The sequence below is a fragment of the Podarcis melisellensis genome, assembly GCF_964234715.1.
Source record: "Podarcis melisellensis genome assembly, chromosome: 16".
Lineage (NCBI taxonomy): Eukaryota > Metazoa > Chordata > Lepidosauria > Squamata > Lacertidae > Podarcis > Podarcis melisellensis.
In genome coordinates this window covers 38,754,410-38,777,679 of record NC_138533.1, presented here as the reverse complement: position 1 = coordinate 38,777,679, position 23,270 = coordinate 38,754,410, and the positions used below count along the sequence as shown (strand labels likewise).

General features: G+C 45.5%; 1 protein-coding gene across 2 annotated transcripts; it reads right to left on the bottom strand.

Annotated features, from left to right (window-relative positions):
- Positions 1-223: 223 nt before the first annotated feature.
- Positions 224-18,972, bottom strand: P2RX4 (purinergic receptor P2X 4). Of its 2 annotated transcripts, XM_081892816.1 has the most exons (12): positions 18,440-18,636; positions 16,948-17,095; positions 11,475-11,546; positions 9,113-9,185; positions 7,549-7,648; positions 6,877-6,957; positions 5,983-6,124; positions 3,991-4,127; positions 3,400-3,493; positions 2,614-2,679; positions 2,407-2,502; positions 224-1,018 (listed from the first exon to the last, which is right to left on the bottom strand). In XM_081892816.1, exons 1-12 carry the CDS (start codon positions 18,580-18,582, stop codon positions 959-961), a joined length of 1,212 nt encoding a protein of 403 aa, XP_081748942.1. In that variant the 5' UTR covers positions 18,583-18,636; the 3' UTR covers positions 224-958. The 2 variants fall into 2 exon arrangements, with proteins under 2 accessions (XP_081748942.1, XP_081748943.1); XM_081892817.1 differs by lacking the exon at positions 11,475-11,546 and having other exon boundaries at positions 18,440-18,972.
- Positions 18,973-23,270: the final 4,298 nt, after the last annotated feature.

Here is a 23,270-nt window from a genome sequence, read left to right as displayed (position 1 = left end):
TATCTCCCCTTTCTGCAGAGGTCTGACATTTTCCCTAAATGCAGATAAACAAGTTCTGAAACAACAGTTTTTGAAACACAGAAGATTGCAGCTTGATCCCACCACACACAGTCTCCAATCTATTCTGCTAGCATTTACCTTGCACAGAATTAAGATGGTGTGAATACTCAGTTGCAGCTCTGCATTCCAGGCAACCCACACAGGAAGGAGGCACTAGAAGATGAAAGTTTCCAATAGCTTTATTTTCTCCACAAAATAGATCTCTCCCCTAAAATCCCCCCTCCCCCATTCACATTAATCAACTTTTCTTTTTGCTCCCATGTAATCTAGACAGGGGGAAAGTGCAAGGACGTACAAATTTATTTCTTTTTGACCTATATCCATTCTTCAGTTTGGAAATGAATTCTAAAGGAGAAAAATTAAGGAAAGTGCAAAGGGAAAGGACTGGCAGTGTGCCATCTAGTTCACAGGTCAGAGCGCCTTCCTTGCCCCATTGAATGTTGGGGATTCTATCACCTGCTAAGAATAGGAACTGGGATCTGTGCAAGGAAGGCAGCAGAAGACCTAGCCTGTTTAAATCCAGCAAAGATGGGATGAAATGAAGAGGAACCAGGGCGGAAGGGGACAGAAAGGGAAGGAATCCTACCCAGAAGCCACTTGGGAGAAGACAGGCCACTTGCTTTTTCCATTGCCACAACTTTAGGAGGCCCTCAAAATTACCTCAGACTATCCAGGGCTTTGCAGGTCCCCAAAATATCTTCCCCCACCCTAGCAAAAAAAGAACTTTCACAGAAAGTGGTTATCATTATTTGCAGAATATCACAATCTTTACATTCCCTTTATCAGGGCATCCATACTGGAAGCAAGACTGAACAGAATAATAATTTATGTGGGTTTCTGTTCCCCTTCACAGCCTGTGCATGCGTGAAATTCACTGGACATCAGCACTTTGGGTGGGTCATCGGATGCGACAGCCTTCCTGAGTTTCTCCCTGGGAGCCGTAGGATGAATTGGCTTCCTATGAAAGAAGAGGGGGAAGTCAGTGCAAAAACAACAACAATACACAAGACAGATTATCAGGCTTACATCCTGGCTAACATTGCCCCAAGGGAAATTTCCTAAGCAAATTAGCCTGTAAGGTTCATTGAATTGTAGAATCTTAGAATTGGAAGGGATCCCAAGGGTCATCTAGTCCATAGCTGTCAACTTTCAGATTTGAAAATAAGGGATCAGCAGCCTCAGCTGTCCCAGGGACAGTCTACGGGATATCTAACAATTCGGGGAAGCAGCAGGAAACGGCACTGGAATAAGGGAATTTCCCGCCAAAAAAGGGAAGGTTGACAGCTATGGTCTAGTCCAACCCCCTGCAATGCAGGAATGACCCCTACAAGGTTCTACAGGAGCTGCACTTGCTAAAGCAAAGCAACACACTTTCAAAAAGCCCAACCAAACTTTTCTAATAAGCTGGCAAACGGTTGCCAATAAGGCAATGAACCAAGCCCTCTTCCCCCTACTGTGCTCCAAACTGATCAAGGTGCGCTATTGTGATTTTGGGCTTCCCAGAGGCATCTGGTTGGCCACTCTGAAAACCACCTGCTGGACTTGATGGACCTTTGGCCTGATCCAAAAGGAACTTCATATGTTCGTCTCTAAAAACAACTTGCTGTCATCTAGCAATACCATACGATACAATAATCTTTATTCTCATTGTCCCATACAGAACAACGAAATAGAAAAAATCTACATCAGACATTCAAAAACCAACAAGCCTGCTATCCCAACTATCCCAGCCTGGTTAGCCCCTAAAAATGTATCTTTACTATGCCTTATAAAATGCAAGCAGCTGAAATCAAGCCCTTTTTTAAATTAAGAACACCCACCACAAGTCTATCTACTTTATGGTAAATATTCATTCCCCATGAGAAGCTAGATAGCTCTAGCCTAATATATTCAAATGACATTTATCTGTAGGAGCCACATTGATCAATAGGCTGACGGGAGCATCTGGAAGGCAACAGGTTCCCCAGCTATAAAGGAAAAGAAAGTGACTAACATCCAATTAAGCCACAGGGCCATTTGGCCAGAGGCCAAGGTGGGAATTTGGTATTATAAATGGTTTTTTAAATTCTCACAGTGTCTCACACAGGAAATCCTAGTTATATGGTGGCACCAAGAATTGTTAGCAATCCTTAATATAGTTTCCAAGCTTCTTTTAGGGAAAGAAAGAATGGATGTTCCACATCCATATTTATTCTTTTTGTTCTGGAAAGACAGAGAGAGAGAGAGAGAGAGAGAGAGAGAGAGAGAGAGAGAGAGAGAGAGAGAGAGAGAGAGATGGAAGGAAGAAGAAACAGATAGAAAGAGAGAAAGCTACGGGAGCAAATCCTAAACACAAAGCAAACTTACCAAGTCATAGTCTTCAACATATTTGTATTTCTTCTCTCTATAATAATATTTTTTCTTCATGAAATACAGGACAATGATATCACAGAGGACTGTCGCCTAGTTGAGATTCAAAGGCAAAAAAGAGATTTTATTTATTTTCAAATGTTGACGTTTCTTCTAGCACCTTATTAAAAGGAAACCAGTTGTGAGGGAGAATAAAGGGCTTACCACACCAAACAGGGCTAAGCCAGATCCAATGTTAATCATCGTAGGAATGATATCAAATTTTCCTGCCTAAAACACACACAGATATACACAAGTTATTCACAAGTCCTTTTTCTGATAGCTCTCCTATTCATTTATGGGAACTTTCCACTGACAGGTGGTGTTGGACTCCAATTCCCATCAGCCCCAGCCAGCATGGGCACTGGTCAGGAACAACGGGAGTTGTAGTCCAACATTATCTGGGAAGGCACTAGGTTGGGGAAGGCCGGCTTTATGGCATTTGTTTGTAAGAAAAGGATGGCCGTTCCGTGACTGTCTGAATTGTTTCATGTCTCTGGTGGTGAAACTTCCAGTGCTAACTGGTGCAACAGAACATTCAACAACTCAGGAAGACAAAGACGTTGGACACACACAAAAATTCACAGTTTCTATGAAAGAGAAAGAAACTGAGTGGAGGAGGCAGGCGGACATACTTAAACCAACAACTAGAAATGTGGTCACACGTCACAGAATGTATTTAAAAGTTGGGTCCCAAAAAGTTGAGGACAGCAGAATTATTCTGACTGGTAGCAGGTCAAAGGTCCTGGGTACTCTTGCTGGAAATGTCAGGGCTCAAACATGGGGCCGTCTGTTAAATGAGATTTGGGTTCTCTCTCCCCCCCTCTTAAGGGAACAAAGCAGAGGGGTGCCACGCATGCCTGGTGCCATCTGAGGGTCGCCACACCTGCAGGCAGGCCAAACTCCGAGGCAGCTGGCCTCCTTGTGCCCTTTGCAAAAGCAGGTAGCTACCTTGCCAAACACCATGATATCAACGCGGATTCCATAGGCCTTGATGAGCGTCCGGGAGTCTCTGCCACCAGCATTCTTGTAATATTTAGCAAATCTGTTTGGGAAAAGAAAAAGGAGAGGTGGGTCTTGTCCTCCGGGCAGCCCAGGACCTCCATACACACTGCCCAGGCTTGTGCCCCAGGGAGGTCACGGAAGTACTGCTCTAACTGTTGCTTGACTTCACCCCTAGAGGCGCACTCCATTGTCTCTCGAGACAGATGGATGCAAACAACTGCAAATCTTCAGGGATCTCATAACCCAATTAGAAAACCTGGTGTGTCTGCTCCGGAGCTGCTTCATGTGGGTCACTGGTCCAGAGCAACTGGTCTCCACTGGTGCTCTGCATCAAGTGAAAATGCTCACAGGCATCACAGTAAAACCAGTACAATTAAAAATCAACAGCGTATGCCAACTCTTCCAACAAATCACCACACCTAAACAAACACTCTCTTCACCTGCGCCAGACATCAGACCCTGCACCAAAAGAGTTTGACTTGAGTAGAGGCTATACCATGGTGGGTTCCCACACCTGGTTACCCCAAATCACCCTACCTGAAATTGTATCCTGGAGAGACGGTGTGGTCAGAATCCTTGTTGTCGATACGACGGAAGGTGTACTTTGGCAAACAATGAGAGGCAGCTTTGTCCAAATTACAGTTCCAGCTGATCTGCAGCCCCATCACTCCACCCTGTAGAAACCGAAACGGTGCATTCAATTTAAATTCAAACAGCCCTCATATGGGACATTGTTCATTTCCCCCCCATGGTCACGGATGCAATTGTCTTTTACAGCAGAGCCATGCACAAACCTTTCTACAGCGTGTAGTGTACACTGCATCCAACATAACCCAAGTCAATTTTGGTACAAAAAAAGAGAGTGAGGGACAAGTTTCTAGGTCTCATTGATGCCAAAACACATTGCACCATATAATGCAGTTATTTATTGAAATTATTTACATCCCACTTTTCAGGATACAAATCCTTCCCATGTGGTTTATGAACAATATAATCTCAATGCACATTCTCAAAATATAATAAAGCTGCTGTCATTTGTCTCCGTCCGCCAGTTTGCCTGAGTGTTCTGCATGCAGCTATAAGGCTTGAGTCTAGCAGCAAAGTTTTTCATTTTTAAAACACACTGACGAAATCTAAATGGAAGGGGTACTTGCAGACTGACATAACTGTAAAGGTTTTTCTGCAGCCTGTTTCAAATGTTCAAAGCACATTAACGTGTTGTCACAATGATTATTCCAATAGCTCTGTAAGTTTGGTCAGTACTATTATCCCAATATTACAGATTGGAAGACTGAGGCCTTAAAGAACAGCACACTTGCATAAATCCACCTTGGCAAGTGCAGAGCAGTTCTGAACTGGACACTTTTAAGTTTACACTTTGCACGCCTAAACCAAGTTGAGGAGTTAGCAAAAAGAGCCTTTTGGAAATGCAACTGGCAAATGTGACTGGAAGCAAAGCTCATTGTTTGAAAGAGGCCTTGATCTTGAGAAGATAGCAAGCCCAAACAAGGAAAGTTAAATATTTGCTCCATTAATCGCATTCCTTATAATGTGCATCTGCCAAAGAGACCATTTGTACAAACTGTTACCCAGCTGCCCTTGTTCAAATATGCTGGATACTCAAGAGGAGGGGGAAGAGGTTGGAAACAAACATTAAACAGGAAACGAAGGCTCTCGCGGTGCAGCTGCCGCCTTGTGGGGCTTGCTCAGAAGTGGACTCACGGGGCAGCTGCCCCACAGGCTTCCCGCTCTCACTGCGGATCAACCCCCCCCCATCACGCAGGCCGACCCCACACTGCCACAAGGAGGGGTGAGGCCCAAACCCCATCCTGAGGCACAGAACACACGGGGGCTTCTGACAGGAGAAGCTGCCACAGACAGGCCCCCTGCCTGGCCAGGCAGTCTGCACACAGGAGCAGCTCTCGCTGGAGGCAGCCTTAAGGATCACCACCACACGCAGGAAGTCTCAAGGACTGCCCTTTCCAGACACCAGCCGGCACTTGTATACTGAGAGCATCCTTTCGGGCCCTTCTCTCCAGGTGCCCCCACTACCTGAAGAGATGCTGGGTCGAGGGTCTTCTTGGCAGCCCACAAGTGAGGCATAAAGCAACTGTTCTCCTGCACTGGAGGCTCCCAGATTTTGGTGTCGCAGCTAATGGCCTTTGCACAGCAGACTGCACTCCATGGTCAGTTTTGCTTATCATCCAGGCTATTATCATAGTGCAAGGACATGAGAAAGCACTGGAAGAGGCTGTGGAGTGGAGCTGATATAGCAAGTGGGGCCTGGGCAGGGGAGGGGTCTGTGGCCTGGCCAGAGCTCCAGGGGCCAGTGGAAGGAGCACCTATGTCTCACAGCCCAAGTTAACAATACATGCTATGTGCATATAGAAAATTTATCCTATCTCTAAAGGAAGATAAATCTAAGTATTATTTTTTTTAAATCTAATTCGCAACTCTTGCACTCGGCTCCAGATTGGATTGCCACTCTTCCCTTCCTGTCGTATTTCCCCACCACAGATTGTAACCAACCTCAACAGCCATCTCTTGGAAATTCTGACCAGCAGATTCAACCACATCACGGAGGCGGAAAATGGGGCAAAAGGGGTCCGTTTTGGAATTGTATTTGCAGTTCTTGAGGTATGATTTACTTATGTTGGGGAGGATGTTTCGCCTGGGTGGGGAAGAAGGGAGAGATTCCAGAGTTAAGGTCATCTGGGGAACTCACTGGGTGATATATCTATTAAATTTATATCATGCCCTTCCGCCCAAAGGGTGCAACCTCCTGTATACTGAACTAGAAACACCTGCCTTGCCCACTCCACATAAAGATGTTGTTGTCTAGGAAAGGGGGGTGGTGTTATCTCTGGCAAGCTTTTGAAATGAGAGCATGAGCATAAGCCATCTCTAGTCATTCTGCAAACTTAATCCTGTCTGAAAGCCGCTGCTGTTCCACAATGCGAGGAGGGCAGTGGCCCATGCCAAAAGTCCAAGGTTCAATCCCTGGCATCTGCAGGCAGGGCTAGAGAAAGATTCCCCACCTGAAACCACGGGGAGCCATAGCTAGTCAGTGTAGGCCACACTGAGACAGACGGACCAGTGAGCCTGGCTTGGTATAAGGCCGCTTACTGCAGTCCTAAGAACAGTAGATGCAGCACCAGCAAACAATGGCAGTAGGAAAGCAGCTCCTGGGAGGAAGGGTCTCCCACTGACAGGATCTTGCCCAAGGGAACCCAGAAACCTAGAGCCAGTGCCACCCACAGACATCTCCCATCCCACCCTGCCACCTCCATGCCTGGCAAAGCACTGCCAAATTCAGCAGGACTGATTCTTTTCCCTGCTAGCACAAGAACCCAACAACTTGTGGTTAATGCTCCAGTGAGCCCAGCCCAAAGACGTTAGTGATGGGGGAGGGTGTATACGCACTTAGTGAAGTTGAACTTGGGGTACCAGATGTTGTTCTTTACCAGGAGGGTGAAGTTTGCAGCATTATGTAGGAAAGCTGGTCTGGAGGGGATTGAGAAAGGACCAGGGGATGGGATGGGGCAGGGAGGAGAAAGAGAATGTCTCAGTGGAAACGTGCAATTTCACTTTATGCCTGACAACCGTGGCTAGCAACAAGGCAACAATCCAACAATCTCACTTCAAAAAGGTGGTCTGGCCCCCCATAGGTCAGTGTGCACACTTTGCACACATAACACCCCAAATTCACTCAGCAGGGGTGATATCCAAAGAGGGTGACCTTAGATAAAGCCTTCCATTTATAGCGCTGCAAGCCTGCCCGCCCCCCAATGTCCCCTGAATGGCCCATTCAAACAGGCCTTTCTACCCATGCCAGTGTGGCCAGAGGGGGGAATGCTGAGCATTCCACCCATGGCTATGGGGGAAGGAAACAATGGCCTTTGGGACCAGGCCACAGCAGTGCCAACCAATAAACGCTGCTTCCCTGAAGGCCTTGGAAAGCAAAGGCCGTCAACACCATTGAGCTCCAAAAGACGTCTGAGCGTAGCTACCTGGTGGAAGTATCTCAGCACCTAGCCATGTTTGGGGTTTTTTAAAGCAACTTGCTTGTTATTTTCCCTCCCACAAGACACTCACTTGGGAACATGTTCATCATCCTCCACTGGACACCAGGCAAAGACCTCACAGGTTTTTTGGGTGGAGTTTTTGTATTGAACACACTTCCCAGTCTGGACACCTGAAGGGATACCAAGAGCGTCCTCATTAAACTCTTATGCTAACAAGAACTATGCTGCCTCAGGACTCTCCTTCCTTGGAGGTTTTTATGCATAGGCTAGATGGCCATCTGTCACGGATGCTTTAGCCGAGATTCCTGCATTGTAGGGGGTTGGACTAGATGACCCTTGGGCCCCTTCCAACTCGATGATTCTATGATTCTGGCTTTTTCTGCTGCCACATGCGTAAGTCAGGCTTCTGACTTAACATCTTCCTATGAAAGGTAGGCCAGAACCACCCTCTTCTTGCAGAGGGCGGTGATGGTGTTTTAGGCTGAGAGAAAATGGCTTGCCATCAGGGATGTGTGGGGAATTAGGGGGCGGCAGCACCCAACTGAGTAATCAGCATTCCTCCCCTCCAAAACCTATAACAAGTACAGTGGTGCCTCGCAAGACGAAATTAATTCGTTCCGCAAGTCTTTTCGTCTTGCGAGTTTTTCGTCTTGCGAATCACGGTATCCCATAGGAATGCATTGAAAATCAATCAATGCGTTCCTATGGAAACCGCCTTCAGACCAGGTCCGGGGACAGTCTGTCCCCCGACCTCTTCTGAAGGCCGGTGGGGGGGCGAAAGTCTTTGCTTCCACCCCGCCTGCCTTCCCGGGACAGCGGAGACTTCTCCGCTGTCCCGGGCGATCTTAAAATGCTGGCGGGCGGCAGCGCTGCCGCCCGCCAGCATTTTAAAATCGCCCCGGGACAGCGGAGGACTGTCCCGGGGCGATTTTAAAGCCCCCGGGAAGGCAGGCAGGGGGAGCAAAGACTTTCGCCCCCCGCCGGCCTTCAGAAGAGGTCCAGGACCTCTTCTGAAGGCAGGCGGGGGGCAAAAGTCTTTGCTCCCCCCCGCCTGCCTTCAAAAGCCGTCGGGGAGAGCGGAGAATCGCAGCGCGTTTCTCCGCTCTCCCGGGAAGGCAGGCAGGGGGGAGCAAAGACTTTCGCCCCCCGCCGGCCTTCCAGGACCCTTCTGAAGGCCGGCGGGGGGGGAAAGTTTTTGCTCCCCCCGTCTGCCTTCAAAAGCCGTCCGGGATAGCGGGAAGCGCTTCCCTGCTATCCCGGACCGCTTTTAAAATGCTGGCGGTGGGGAGCAAAGCCTTTCGGCCCCCGCCGGCCTTCCTAGACCTCTTCTGAAGTCCGGAGGGGGGGGGGAAGCAAGCCCATAGGGAAAATCGTCTAGCGAAGCGACGCAAAAACTGAAAAACCCTTTTGTCTTGCGGGTTTTTCGTCTTGCGAGGCATTCGTCTTGCGGGGCACCACTATCTACAGATGAAGTCAATCACACCGTTGCACAATATCCTTGAAATCTGCAACATACTGTTCCCGCTTAGAAATGCTGCCCTATCTATATATTTTCAGATCTCAAGGTCAAGATTTTAGCAAAAAAAGCGAGCAAAATGATTAGGAGGCACAAAGAAGACCACACCAGCTCCTACCATTGCTGTGTGTCCCAACGTATCCTTCCGTGCAGTTTTCGCTAGAATGGCACCGTGTGGTTTTATCTGGAAACTGGAGAGGAAGAAGATGGTGCAGATAAACAGAAAGGCAGCGCTTGCCATGCCCTCTCCCTCCACCCCGTGGCCTCCAAAACTAGGGCTTATGCAAGGGTTTGCATGGGGGCACATCAAAACAAAAAAGCTGCTTCTGAACTAGTTAATCCACTATGTGTGGATTCATTGAAATAAATCAAATAAGTGGGAGCTAACAAGAACAGCTCTTCACTCAAAGAAAGGAAGGAAGGAAACAATGAGAGAAAGAAAGAGTCAGAATTCTGCACAGAGGCAAATTGGGCAATCTACATAAATTGGAATATGTGCTAAAAACACTTTGATCCAACCAAGTTGGCAAACACCACAATTTAAAACAATAGTATGCAGAGAAAAAAGACAGGAGGAGTTATGTAGGTCATCTTCCTTTCTGATTGGGGGTGTCATACAGTAGTACCTCGGGTTACAAGCACATCAGGTTACAGACTGCTAACCCAGAAGTAGTACTTCAGGTTAAGAACTTTACCTCAGGGTGTGGGAGAGGTACAAAGCTCTAATAGAACAAAAAACACCTTGGTGGCTATCACCAATTGAAGCTTCGTTACTCAAACCGCTTGGCAAAAAGGGGAAGTGGCCTAGAGATCTACTGAGGGATCAAGAAGGGAAATGGAAATTAAAAGAGTTTGAGGAAATCAAAGACCATTTTCAGAGTTGGCTACACTATAGACAACTTTATGAGATGTATAAGGAAGATAATAAGAAAGGGTTTATTGATACAACTTCCAGATTTCAAAAGGAAGTTATAGAAGAAGAAGGGAAGCTGCTGAAGAAAGCATATAGTATTCTGCTAGAATGGGAAACAAAAGATGAGGAGGTCAAATCAGTCATGATTAAATCGGCACAAGATATAGGACATAACATACAATTTGAGGACTGGGGAAAATTGTGGAAAGTAAATCTGAAATTTACAGATTGTTCTCTTTTGAAAGAAAATTATATGAAAATGATGTACAGATGGTGTATCACACTAATACAAATAGCAAAAATGTACAAAACCGGGTCAAATATATGTTGGAAATGTAAAGAAAAAGAAGGTACTTTTATCATATTTGGTGGAAGTGTAGAGAAGTTAATTTTGGGAGGGAAATGACATATAACGAATTGGAAACAAAAGTTTAAAATGAAATTTGCAAAAAAACCAGAAGCATTTTTGTTAGGCATTTTGTTAGGACAAGACCTGCCAAGAAAAATAAAAAAACCTATTTATGTATGCTACAACAGCGGCAAGAGTCTTGTTAGCACAAGAATGGAAGAACGAGGAAATCCTAATGAAAGAACAGTGGCAAGAAAATTTGATGAGCTATGCAGAACTGGCCAAGTTGACATATAAACTGCGAGACAAGGACAATCATGACTTCAAGGGAGAATGGGAACTTATTACAAACTACTTAAAAAGACAACAAAATGACTTGGACTCCTTGGCAGGTTTTGAATAAACATCCACAAATTTATTAGTTGAATATATGATAGACAAAGGCAAGGATATGTACAATGAAACCGGAGAGGGTCGCTGAGGGAAGTCCTGGGTTGGGGGGAGGTGGAGGGAAAAAATAATGTAATTGAATATTTGGATTGATAAATTGTTATGTTGAAATTGTTTTATATATATATATATATATATATATATATATATATATATATATATGAACTTTACCTCAGGATGAAAACAGAAATCTCACGGCAGCGGCAGCGGGAGACCCCATTAGCTAAAGGGGCACCTCAGGTTAAGAACAGCTTCAGGTTAAGAACGGACCTCCGGAACGAATTAAGTTCTTAACCTGAGGTACCACTGTACAATTAAAAACCACCTTCACAAAATATTTCAAAGTCTGATAAACCAACACAAACACACTTCTAAAACTGCAGTCATGTAGCATTTACTACTGCTGGGTAGTAAGGCCCAGGTCAAAAAACCAACTCTTTCTCTGGTTTCTAAAGGCTACAAATTTACGTAATTTCTTTCCTAAGGATTTCAACCCTCTTTCCCTCCTGAGGACCCTGCAGTGTTTGCTTGGGTGCTCCTGGTAGCTACTCCTACTTTTATCAACAGGCTGGCTCCTCCCCAAAACACAAGCAGCCTATTAAAATCCTAATTCCCCAAAGATGGTGTCCCTACTTTGGCCCTGGGATGTAAACTGAATGGCCAGCTCCTCAACTCGGCTCCCGAAATTGCACAGCATTTTCTTTATGGTTTCAGACAAAAGACGAATGAATTCTGAGCATTGAAAGCTTGATGTTAGTGGGAACCTACCTCTGCACAGAGTCCTTGAGTTTGATTCTGAGTGATGATCATGTTTGTCATGATGAATATGGAGTTCTCGCCCTAAACATGTGTACAAAGAAAAAAGAAGGAGTTCAGCTTCACACAGCGATCTGGATTGGTGGTGTTTCCCAAGGAGAAGCTAAATAGGATCAAGGCCTAGCTCATTTTAGCAGAAGGGGAAACTTTGATTGAAATGTCCTTCTGTGGGGTACAGGAAAAGGTGGTTACTGCCCACTTCCCACAAACCAATGGCTCAGAAACTGACATGTGGTCATGGGCATCTTAGCAGCTCAGAATGAAAGAGCAGTAGATCACTGACCATCAGCGCAATTTCCATTAGAAGCTGAAAGGCGAATTTTGAGTGGAAGCAAGAAAACTTTTTGCCCAGGAGCTGAGGTCAGGAAGAACAACTTGCTACTAGGTGAAATAACTGGACATCCCATAGAGTGTCAGATCTTATTGCACCAACAACATGAGATTATCAACGGGTCAAGATTTGGAGCTGGTCAGACTGAGCTGGGTGACAATCTGGAGACAGAAGGTGAGGCAGTGGAACCTACAAGCCAATCTTTTGTTTACTGATCCCATATTCAAGTGCAAGTTTATACTTACATCCCTCCCAATGGGACAATCCTGCCCATTGGCTGACAATACAGTTATCAAATATACATCATCAAAACATATACAAGGTAACAGTGTCAGCAAGAAGGTTGACAGCATTCCAAAAGCCTGGATAAACAAAGAGGTTTACACTTTGTGTCTCAATTAGGTCAATGTGGAGATAACCAATTATGCTTTGGGATTCCCTAAATGAACTGAGAATGCCTTGTCTTGTGCCTTCACCTGCACACCTTAATACAGTACAGTGGAACCTTGGGTTGTGTACCATCCTCCTTACAAACGCCTCGGATAATGAGCTCCGCTAACCTGGAAGTAGATGCTCCTGGTAGCAAACTTTGCCCCCGGATGCAAGCGGAAGTCATGCCATTAGCGAAAGTACACCTCAGGTTAAGAACTGTTTCGGGTTAAGAACGGACCTCTGGAACGAATTAAGTTCGCAACCAGAGGTACGACTGTACAGCAGAACCTCTACTTATGACCGCCTCTACTTGGGCCCGATCCAAGTCGCACATGCACACAACGGCGCTTCGCCCAGCGACCTGTTTTGCCTAAAGGATGGGCCGCCGGAACAGATTATGGTGGTGAGTAGAGGTTCCACTGTACATGGATAGGGAAGTACTGAAGAAGGTACTTAGGTCCCAAGTCATTGCAGGTTTGGTATATGATTCAATGCATCACCTTGAATCATTTCCAGAAGTCCACAGGCATTCAGCGTAAGGATTTAATGAATGGGTTAATGTGAGCCCCCACCCCATCACATAAACAGCCAGGCAGCAACATTCTGCCCCAGCTGCTCTTTCTGAGTAGTCTTCAAGGGTAGCCCCATGGAGCAGATCCCACTCCTACCACCAATTACTGTAGCAGAACCCTCGACTATATATTGCTGTGGACCCAAACTACATACACACTCTATAAACACCACCACAGGTTATCTTTATGGATTTTGTGTGAGGGAAAACTTTGGTACTTGGGGGACTCAGGCAGAAGTTGAACAAATAAGAAAGATTTATTTAACAGAACAAAGTGGATAAAACAAAGGATGTCTCAGGAGATAATGTTCTTTCAGAAAATAGTTAACCTATTATCATTTATACCAAATCTAATGGATGCTACAGGCACAACTTCTTTTAAACTTCAGCTGCTTCACTTTCGGTAGATGTTACAGGTTTTTAGACTAGATGGCTTATTTCAAGTTTCACTTCAGTTCCTTAACTCATTTGTTACAAAGGTATTACAGCTGAATACTTTGGTTCTTAAGCAAGGCGGCACTTTTGACAGGATTCTTTGCGGTGAGCCACAATTGTTTAAAGTGTTATCGTAGCACATAGTAGGATGGCATGGATATCTGGGTTATGAGAAGTGAAAATACATAAAGGATTTCGCAACCACATTATCAGAAAGGCAATATTTGAAGTATGGGAAAGAAATAATAAAAAACTTTTGGGGCTGAAAAACCCTTGGTGGTTATCACCAATGGAGGCAATGGCTGTTAAAAGGAAAAATATGGGTACCAATTGGCAGACATATAAAGATTTACTAGAAGAAGAAAATAATCAGCTGAAATTGAAGAAATACGGTATATTAAAACAAATTGGTATAAGCTGGTTGCAGTACCACCAACTCAGTGGTGTTTTGAACATGATAAAAAAAAGAATGGATTTGAAAAAAGGTGGTTTCCAGGATTTTGCTTGGCTTAGTGTAGATAAAAATTCCACAGGAAATTAGATTGTTTCTCCACAGTCTTACTAATGGAATACAGACAACCAGAAATACGAGTTATTAAGAACTGCATAGGGGTAAGGGAAGTCAAGATATAAATCAGGGCATGAAGCATGAAGTCAGAAAAGGAGATATTGTAAAAAGAGAAGAGAAGGAGGCTACTAACAGGAATAAGGACGGCTTGTATTCCTTATAAAGATGTGTATATGGAACTGTTGTTCTTTCTTTTTAAAAGTTTTTTCTTTTTTCTTTTTCTGTATGTATATGTCAGAATAATTGTAGGTTATGTTAAAATTTGTAAAACTGTGTTCTCTTTTTTTCTTTCTTTTTCTTTTGTATATGTAATATGTATATGTTAATAAAATTCAATTTTTAAAAAGTGTTATTATAGCACTTCAAATGTATGTATGGTGTGAATGTGGCCTAAGAGGGGTATAATGTTTTTTGTTGTTGTTATTACAGTAGATTTTTATTTCTATACCAAACTAATATTGATCCAAGTATAAATGCTTTCATACATGCTTAAAACAGCAATCAAATACGATTGTTTAGGGAGATGACTCAGTCACAGTGCGAACAACTGGGAGGAAGTGTGGCTCCCAGGAAGCCGCAAGCTGCAGAGATCAGAGGCCGGGGCATAAAACAGGAGAAGTTGAGGTTTAGCCAAGAGGAAAGACTCAGCAGAGCTGACCTTATCATTCTTTCACAACGGCCGTAAAAGAGAATCAACAGAGCAAGCTTACACCCGTTCTGCCTTGAAGCCGCCCCATGCAAAGACCTATTGAACCGAGTTCTATGACAGAGAAGAAATTATTCCACACAACAGTGTGCCAGGAAGGGCCTGGCAGCTAATTGCAAAGTGTCCTCTTGGATTAGATGAGGTTCTCTCAGGTCCTGCCTTGAGCTTCCCCGAGACATCTGACTGACCACTGTGGGAACAGAATGCTGGACTAGATCTGGGCCTCAGGTCCATGGACACCAATAGCGCCCTCAAACTACAACTCCCATTGGTCCTCACTGTTGGCACTGATGGCCCCAAACATCTGTAGCAGGGGTTCAGCAACCTAAGGCCAATGGGGCACAAGCAGCCCATTGGGTTGTTTAACCGGCCCATGGACCCCCACCTCCTTCCTGGGGACCCCCACTGCCCACTTGGTCAGCTCCTGTGCGCGCTGGGACCGCCTCCCGCGAAGCTGACTGGCTTCCCATTGGCTGAAGGAAGCTCCTGCAGCCAATGGGAAGCTGTGCACGCCTCCTCCGCGCCAGAAATAGCGTTTGCACATGCATGCGTGCACACACACTCCAGCCCACTGCGCTATCTGCGGAACCGTGAACTGGCCCAAGCCACAAAACTTTGCCGACCCCTGATCTGGAGGCTATCAAGACTGGGAATGTTTGGTACATGCTGTATCCCACAGGCTGCAGCCATGTTTTCTGAGATATGCCCTCTAAACAAGGCCTGAGGCCATCACCATAGAGCAGGGATGTCCAACAGGTCAATCACAATCGACTGGTCAATCCTTGGGAGGTTCTGGTCATTCGCTGTTGACAGTGGGCTCCTTTTCCTTTGCAGCGGCATAAGAGGCCCTCCCTCTATCCTTCGCATGATCGCTGGAACGGAAAACGGAGTTTCCGCTTTGAGGCAGATTGTTTCCTTAGCAATCTTTTGTCAAATGACTTTCCCCCTTTCCCCAGCTTGACATTTCCCTCTCCATAACGGGACTTTTCTCCCTTAAAAAAGCTCAACAACTTTGACCTGAACCCCACCAAAAAGGGGTAGATCGTTGCCAGTTTTTATTCTGTGAGTAGGTCACAGTCTCTGGGGAGTTGGACATCCCTGCCATAGAGGATACCCTCCATCAAATTTTGGCTAAGGGGCCCAAAAAGATAACGAGGTCAGTGACATCAAAAGCCTCTGAAAGGTCACCAGAATCAACAAGGTTGCATTCTCCCTGCTTCTCTAAAACATATGTTTTTTCATTGTCCTATATTGAAAGACTTTTGGCAGAAGGTAACTGAAACCATCAACAGAACTGTACGGAACAACCTTACATTTACAGAGCAAAATATCTTCTTGAATTATATACCCAGCACCTGGAACCTTACAAAAGGACAATATGAGTGGACTCTCCATGCCCTGACCACAGCAAAAAGACTGGTACTGATGAACTGGAAAAATAAAAATGCGGCTCCCTTCTATGATTGGATTGAAGACTTATACAAACTCGCAACATATGAACAACTTGCATATAAATGCAGACTTGCCATGGACAAATTCAATGATATTTGGAACCTATTCTCAGTGGCGTAGCGTGGGTTGTCAGCACCCGGGGCAAGACAAGTAATTTGCGCCCCCTAACCAGTGGATTTGCGCCCCCCTAACCCTACCCCCCAGATGTTGCGCCCGGTGCGGCCGGCCCCCCTGCACTCCCCACGCTATGCCACTTGCCCATTCTTACAAGTACAGTGGTACCTCGTTTTGAATCCAGGATCTGTTCCGGAGCCCCGGACACTCGATGAAAAGGACACTCGACAAAGTGCAAATGGACGCTGGATGGGGCGGACTTATACAGAGGTACCACTGTACTGTAATTGGTTAAGATCTGGGGAAGTACAATAACAACTTTGTAAAAGTTTGGGTTTTTTCCCCTTCCTCCCTTTGTTTTCCCTTTTACACGGGTTCTGTTTCTCTTTCTTTTTTTCTTTGCGTCTCACCATGTTTGGTGCACATATGGTTATGTACTTTTTGAACTTTCAATAAAGATGTTACCAAAAGAAAAGAGAAGAAAAAAGGTTGCATTCTGGTATAAGTTACCTACCCAGGAGACCAATACAAGTTCCGTACCAAACACAGGAATGAAACCAGGATGGAATGGATCTGAACAACTGGCTGGTTGGCCACCCCAAAATGAGGCACTTCTTATTTACCCTCATAAAGACGGCCGCTGTATGTCTTAGGCTCTGTTTAACTTTAGTCCTGTGATCTAATGGTCTCCTTTGAAGAGCTAGCAGGTAAAAACTTTCCCCGTTTGCTCCAAGGCAGGGAGACTCCTGACCACAAACAGGAAGTATGTGTCATTCCCAGCAAAGCCCTCATGAGATTCAGCTCCTGTGTACATACCTGAGGCGGAATCACGTAATCGGCTACATCCCAAACTCGGATCCCCAGCTCTGAAGTATTGGTCACAGTGACGCCCTTCACTTTTGTGGTCACCGAACTCACCACTGAATCTGTTTCTTGGTAGCCCTTTTCCCACACGAAGACCCAGCTGCAAGAAGGGAGGGGGGCAAAACATCCACCTCAGAATTTAGGTTTATGTAGGGTTGCCATTTTTCAAGAAGTAAAAATCCGGACACATTTTTGGGAAATATTTTTTAGCTTATCTCCTTAGTTTTGCACAGTTAGGGAAATCTGCAGGTGTTACTGGTCTCCTCCACTTCCCATCATTTATGCATATTCCATTTTGCTATTTACATATCATACTTTGCCATCAAATATTCTTTCCATATAGACTTCCCAGCCTAGACTCCCATGGCATTTGTAACTGCTGAATATCCAAATATTAATCCACCCTACTTTTCCCCTTCTAGTCCTTCTTTGTATTTACTGTTGTTCAGAGAATTACCCCTACTTGTAGCTTTGCTTTAGTATCAACTTTTTTTAAAGTATACTCCCCCAAAGTTTCCCACCCATCCGTTATTTGTTTTCCATCCAAATTCCTTATTTTGGCTGTCATGCTCGCGAGTTTGGTGTATTTTGTCCATTTATACAGCCATTGTTCTTTTGCTAGTATTATTTTTCTTGCCAATTTTTAGCATGCACTATTCAGTGTTTTTTTTTTATAACATTTTGTTAATTTCCCAAAAAATAATAACAACAATGCATAAAAAAGAAAAAGAAAACACCATAGACAAAATTTTAACCATATTTTTTGCATGACTTCCCTCCACTCCCCCTCTTGGTTCCATTGTTTAGTACTCGTTCTCGCATGTCCTTAAAGCCTTATATTCTTTATAATCCAATTTTAAACCTTCATCTTATTACAAGTGACTTTTAATAGCATGCACTATTCTGGCCGCTGCTGTAGCAGAAATAAATAATTGCATACTGCCGAGGGGACTTTACACTTAACTAACTGAGGTTCTGCCCCCCCCGCTGCCAACATAAAGCCTGCCCCCCAATAAATCCTGGCTATGCCCATGCATACATGTAAAGTATATTCTTCCCCCAGCCTGGAAAGAATGGTGGGAACTATAGTTCATGATGGGTGCTGGGAACTGCAGTTCGGTGCCGGGTAAACTAAAGCACCCAGGAATCTCAGGAGGCGGGCAAAGTGCTTTCAACCTATGGTGCGTATGCAGCCAACATCTGGAGAAGCACAACTTCGCTGCAACAAAGTAAATCCTACTGGACTCCAGAGAGGCTTACTTCCGAGTAGACACCTACGGAATTCAAGAGGACTACCCTCCTCTGGCAACAAGTGAGTTGCCCTGCTACACTTCCCCGGTTCTGGGGAGGAGGATCACGTTGGTGGGGAAGCGAGGTCCGGGGGTCTCCTCCCTCCCTCGCTGGTCAGCAACCGGGGGCCACTGGCCCTCGGCCCCCGCCTTACCCGATGACGTAGGCCAGGATGGCCAGCTGGACCAGCCGGTTCATGAGCCCCACTTTGCGGCTCTTGATCAGCACGATCCGCGGCGTGTCGTACTCGAAGAGGAAGCTGTACAAAGCCGCGCACGGCTTGCCCGGGCCGGCCATGGAGCCAGGAGGGCGGCGGGCGGCGGCGGCGAAGAAGCGCGATCCCCGCGGGAGGCAGCCGGAGGGCTTTAGGGAGGGCGAGTCCCGCCTCCCGGTGGCGAGTTCGAAAGAGGCGTCTCCCTTCCTCCTCCTCCTCCAGCGCCTGCGGTCGGATTGGTGGCGAGGAAGCGGCGGCGCTGCTCCTCCTGCCGCGGGCCAAGTGCACGGGACTCCGGGAGAGGAGAGGAAACGGGAACGGAGAGGAGTCGCGGCTGCTTCGTCGGCGGGAGAAGTCCGGAGGCTGCGCGAACTTGCGACCCGGGATGGGGAAGGCGTGAGTGGGGAAAGGCGAGGACCCCCAGGCTGGGTCTCATTCACACGCCCTTGGAATAGTAGCAAGGGCTTCCCCAGGCCGGGCAGAGGTTGGATGAGGCCCTAAGCTACTAGTGGTAATGGGGCCCTTTATATGTCCAGCTGTCCTTTGTCAACAACGAATTGTCGCTGTTTTTTGTGTTCAATATATGCTATAATTTATGGACCTAATAGGTATCTAAAGCCATTTGCACATGCAGAATGTAGGCACCCTATATACAGAAATGAGCAAACCAGGGATATTTTAGGGAGCAGGCTAGCAGGTGGGGCCCATTACTTACATCATAGGAGCCTACACAAACACTGTTGCTGTATGTTTTTTATCTTATATTTTGGAAATGTACACCAGGTTTTTTTCCTTTAATTTTTTTGGGGGGCCCCAAGAGAGTGGAGCCCTAGGCTATAGCTTGTTTAAAGGTAAAGGTCCAGGCGTGGCTAACTCTGGGGTTGCAGCGCTCATCTCACTTTCTTGGCCAAGGGTCATGTGGCCAGCATGACTAAGCCGCTTCTGGCGAACCAGAGCAGCACACGGAAATGCTGTTTACCTTCCCACCAGAGCGGTACCTATTAATCTACTTGCTCTTTGATGTGCTTTCGAACTGCTAGGTGGGCCGGAGCTGGGACCGAGCAACAGGAGCTCACCCCGTCCGGGGATTCGAACTGCCAACCTTCTGATTGGCAAGTCCTAGGCTCTGTGGTTTAACCCACAGCACCACCCGTGCTTGTTTAGCTTATATGTAAATCCAGCACTCAGCTTCCCTCCTCTAACAAACTCTGGGAACTGTAGTTTGTTAAGGGTGCTGGGAGTTGTCAGGAGACCCCTGTTCTCCTCCCAGAATTACAATTTGAGTGGTTCAACAATCAGTCTGTCTTCCCAAAGTTCTCTGGGAACTGTAGCTCTGAGAGAGGACCAGGGCCGTCCCTAACAACTCTGCACCCTTCGTGAACTACACTTCCCATGAATCTTTGGGAGAAGCCATGACTATTAAAGTGGTGTAACAGAACTTTAAATGTAGTGTGGACACAGTTGATGCAAAAACAGCGCACTAATGGCGGATCATTCCACTTGGTTGTTTTTTCTGAGATCCTTCCCCAACATCAGCATACTACTGCCATCTGGAGGGCTGTTCTTCAGGAGTCTTGGATGAGGGACCATCTAAAGCTTATTATATTTTAAAAAGTTTTTATTTGTTTTTAAAACTCTAAAAAGAAATATAATTGTCCTGGCAAGTGTACAATTATGTATGGCATAGTATATTAAACATACATCACATTCCATCAGTGCTTGGTTTTCTCCCATGGTCTTTCCATCTCGTGTCCCAGTGAATAGTTGCCATGCATCATCTACACATTCTCACCGGATACTCTCAAAGAGCTCTAAAGGGTTGTTTAGAAAGAACTTACCTGGAACTGAGTGAAACACAGAGGCTTGTGGGAATCCACAGTTATGTCACTGGGGCCTTCCCCTAGAAATCTGGCGGGGAATTGTGTATAGCTGGAAAACCCCCAGCAGAAATCCTTTTAATAGGACTGGCCAAAATGTCGCAAAAGAGTGGCACAACATTTGTGACATTTTGTTTGTCCTAATAAAGATATTGCAGAACTGTTAATTATTTTAGGTCCGTCCCCAGCTTCTGGACCTTTGCTTTCTCTCTGCCCCACTTTATATATGTGGATCTGAAGCTTCTGTTCCTGAGACTCTAGTGGAGCCTCATTCCCATGAAACCACCTCAGGGAACAGGTGGGAACCCTTGAAGCCTCTCGCTGCTTGGAGGTGGGGACGGGGGGCAAAGCAGTGTTTTTAAATGTGAAGCATAGCAACAAATACAGTTAACAATACCAGGAAGCTAAATTATAATGCAATTGCGTGGCATGGCATATAATATCACAGGCCTGAGAAATGGTTACACACAACACTAATTCAAGACTGCCCTGATTCTGACGAGTGCTGTGCACCTGATTCTGAAACTTAAGAACTAAAGTCCCGTCTGATGGCCAAGAAGCGTTCCAGGTCTCTTGAAGACCTGCAGCTTGTATGTTACTTATTCTGAAATAGCCAAATTCACCAAGTTATCATACCATAGGGAAACATGCAAAATTTGTATATTTTCCTATTGTTAGGCTACCAAGATCCAGATCAAACTTCTTTTCAGAATGAATAGCAAGGAAAGCTGTGGAGAGGCGTTCTGTTAGATGTTTATTGATAAACCTCAGACCAGAATGTTAGGGACATTCCCACCATAAAAAACTGTGTTTGATGTTGTGTTGATGTTCCATCCAGTGCAAGCTGTCCCGAGTGTCTTGTGATAGTTGTGGGAGGGAGGGAGATACACATCTGATAAACACTTGTGTGTGTGTGTGTGTGTGTGTAAACAGACAGACAGACAGACATGTTGTGTCACAAACTGCTTTGGAAAAACTCTGCTCAGTATCAGGTTACAACAATTAAAAACACAGTGTTAAAAACAGTTTGAAACAACTTTTTAATTTTTTAAAAATTACAATATAAAATTCAAAGTGATTTGAAGATAATACAAACATGTAAAAATGGTAAATTAAAACACAGTAGCAACATTGTTCCCACCAGTTCCTAAGCAAAAAACATTGTAAATCAGTGCAGAAATGTTAGTGCAGGCCTATGAGACAAAAGGGCACCCTGCTGAACACACAAGAATGCTTTGCAAACTGGGCAAAGGCCAAGTTCCTGGTTTTTGTTACATTTCAGTGAGTAGAAGGACTAACATACATATGTAGAGGCAAGCGGATAAGTAAAATGTTATTGGAGACTATTTTTTTGTCCATGTCATCAAGCCTGTGTCCGCAGCTCGAGAAAATGGCAGGGGCAGGTTCACAGCAGGAGTGGGGAACTTGTGGGCCTCGTGGCTCCAACCAGCCTCAGCCCACAGGGCCAAATACGGCCACTGGAAGCCCAGCAAGGTTTGGAGGGCTGCAGCTTCTCTACCACTCCTGCTGTGAGGGAAAAGCCTTGCTTTGCACACCCTCCACAGTAGAAAACGCTTTGGCAAAATATACTTGAGTCAGTTGCATATGCATTACAGTATATGATAGTCCCTGGAAATACCATGGGACAAAGTCCTCTGGACACCCAGTTTCAATTACTGGTATATACACAAGTTTGTTTGTTAGGTCTCTGCTCTAACCCCCAGAAACGCAGTAATAACGAGGCTGGTATCTGATACTCCTGAAGTCTCCTCTGCCCATTCCTGAGAAATTACAGTGGTACCTCCTGTTACGTACTTAATCCGTTCCGGAGGTCCATTTGTAACAGGAAACCACTAATGGCGCCTCCTGTTGCGTGACTTCCACTGGCATCCCAGGGCAAAGTTTGCAACCAGGAGCGTCTACTTCCAGGCTAGCGGAGCTCGTAACCCAAAGCGTTCTCAAGGAGGATGGTACATAACCCGAGTGGTATAGTGGTACCTCGGGTTACATACGCTTCAGGTTACATACGCTTCAGGTTACAGACTCTGCTAACCCAGAAATAGTACCTTGGGATAATAACTTTGCTTTAGCATGAGAACAGAACTCACGTAGCGGCAGCGCAAGGCTCCATTAGCTAAAGTGGTGCTTCAGGTTAAGAACAGTTTCAGGTTAAGAACGGACCTCCAGACCAAATTAAGTACTTAACCAGAGATACCACTGTACTGGAAACAAACAAACAGCTTCAAAACAGACATGAAGAAACAGAGGGCTTCCCAGTGGAAATCAGCAAAGCAATAATAATAATAATAATAATAATAATAATAATAATAATAATAATAATAATAATAATAATAATAATAGATATATTATTTATACCCCGCCCATCTGGCTGGGTTTCCCCAGGCACTCTGGGCGGCTTCCAACTGAACATTAAAACCAATACAGCATTAGACATTAAAAACTTCCCTAAAGAGGGCTGCCTTCAATTGCTTTTTAAAATTAAAATAGTTGTTTATTGCCTTGACATCTGTTGGGAGGGCATTCCACAGGGCAGGCACCACTACCGAGAAGGCCCTCTGCCTGGTTCCCTGTAACCTTACTTCTCACAGTGAGGGAACCGCCAGAAGGCCCTCGGCGCTGGACCTCAATGTCTGGGCTGAACGATGGGGGTGGAGACGCTCCTTCAGGTATACTGGGCTGAGGCCATTTAGGGCTTTAAAGGTCAGCACCAACACTTAGAATTGTGCTCGGAAACGTACTGGGAGCCAATGCAGATCTCTCAGAACCGGTGTTATGTGGTCCTGGCGGCCACTCCCAAAATCCTAGCATTTATTAATTTCTAGGGTTTAGGGGGTCCCCTCCCCCCAAAAAATCTATCACGGTACATTACGTCT

Coding starts and splice junctions, on each gene's coding strand:
- P2RX4 (XM_081892816.1), bottom strand. CDS start 18,582: ATGGCCGGCCCGGGCAAGCCGTGCGCGGCTTTGTACAGCTTCCTCTTC. Junction 4,128..5,982: donor TCCAAGAGATGGCTGTTGAG/GTTGGTTACAAT, acceptor CGGTTTCTACAG/GGTGGAGTGATGGGGCTGCA. Junction 2,503..2,613: donor GCTTAGCCCTGTTTGGTGTG/GTAAGCCCTTTA, acceptor AATCTCAACTAG/GCGACAGTCCTCTGTGATAT.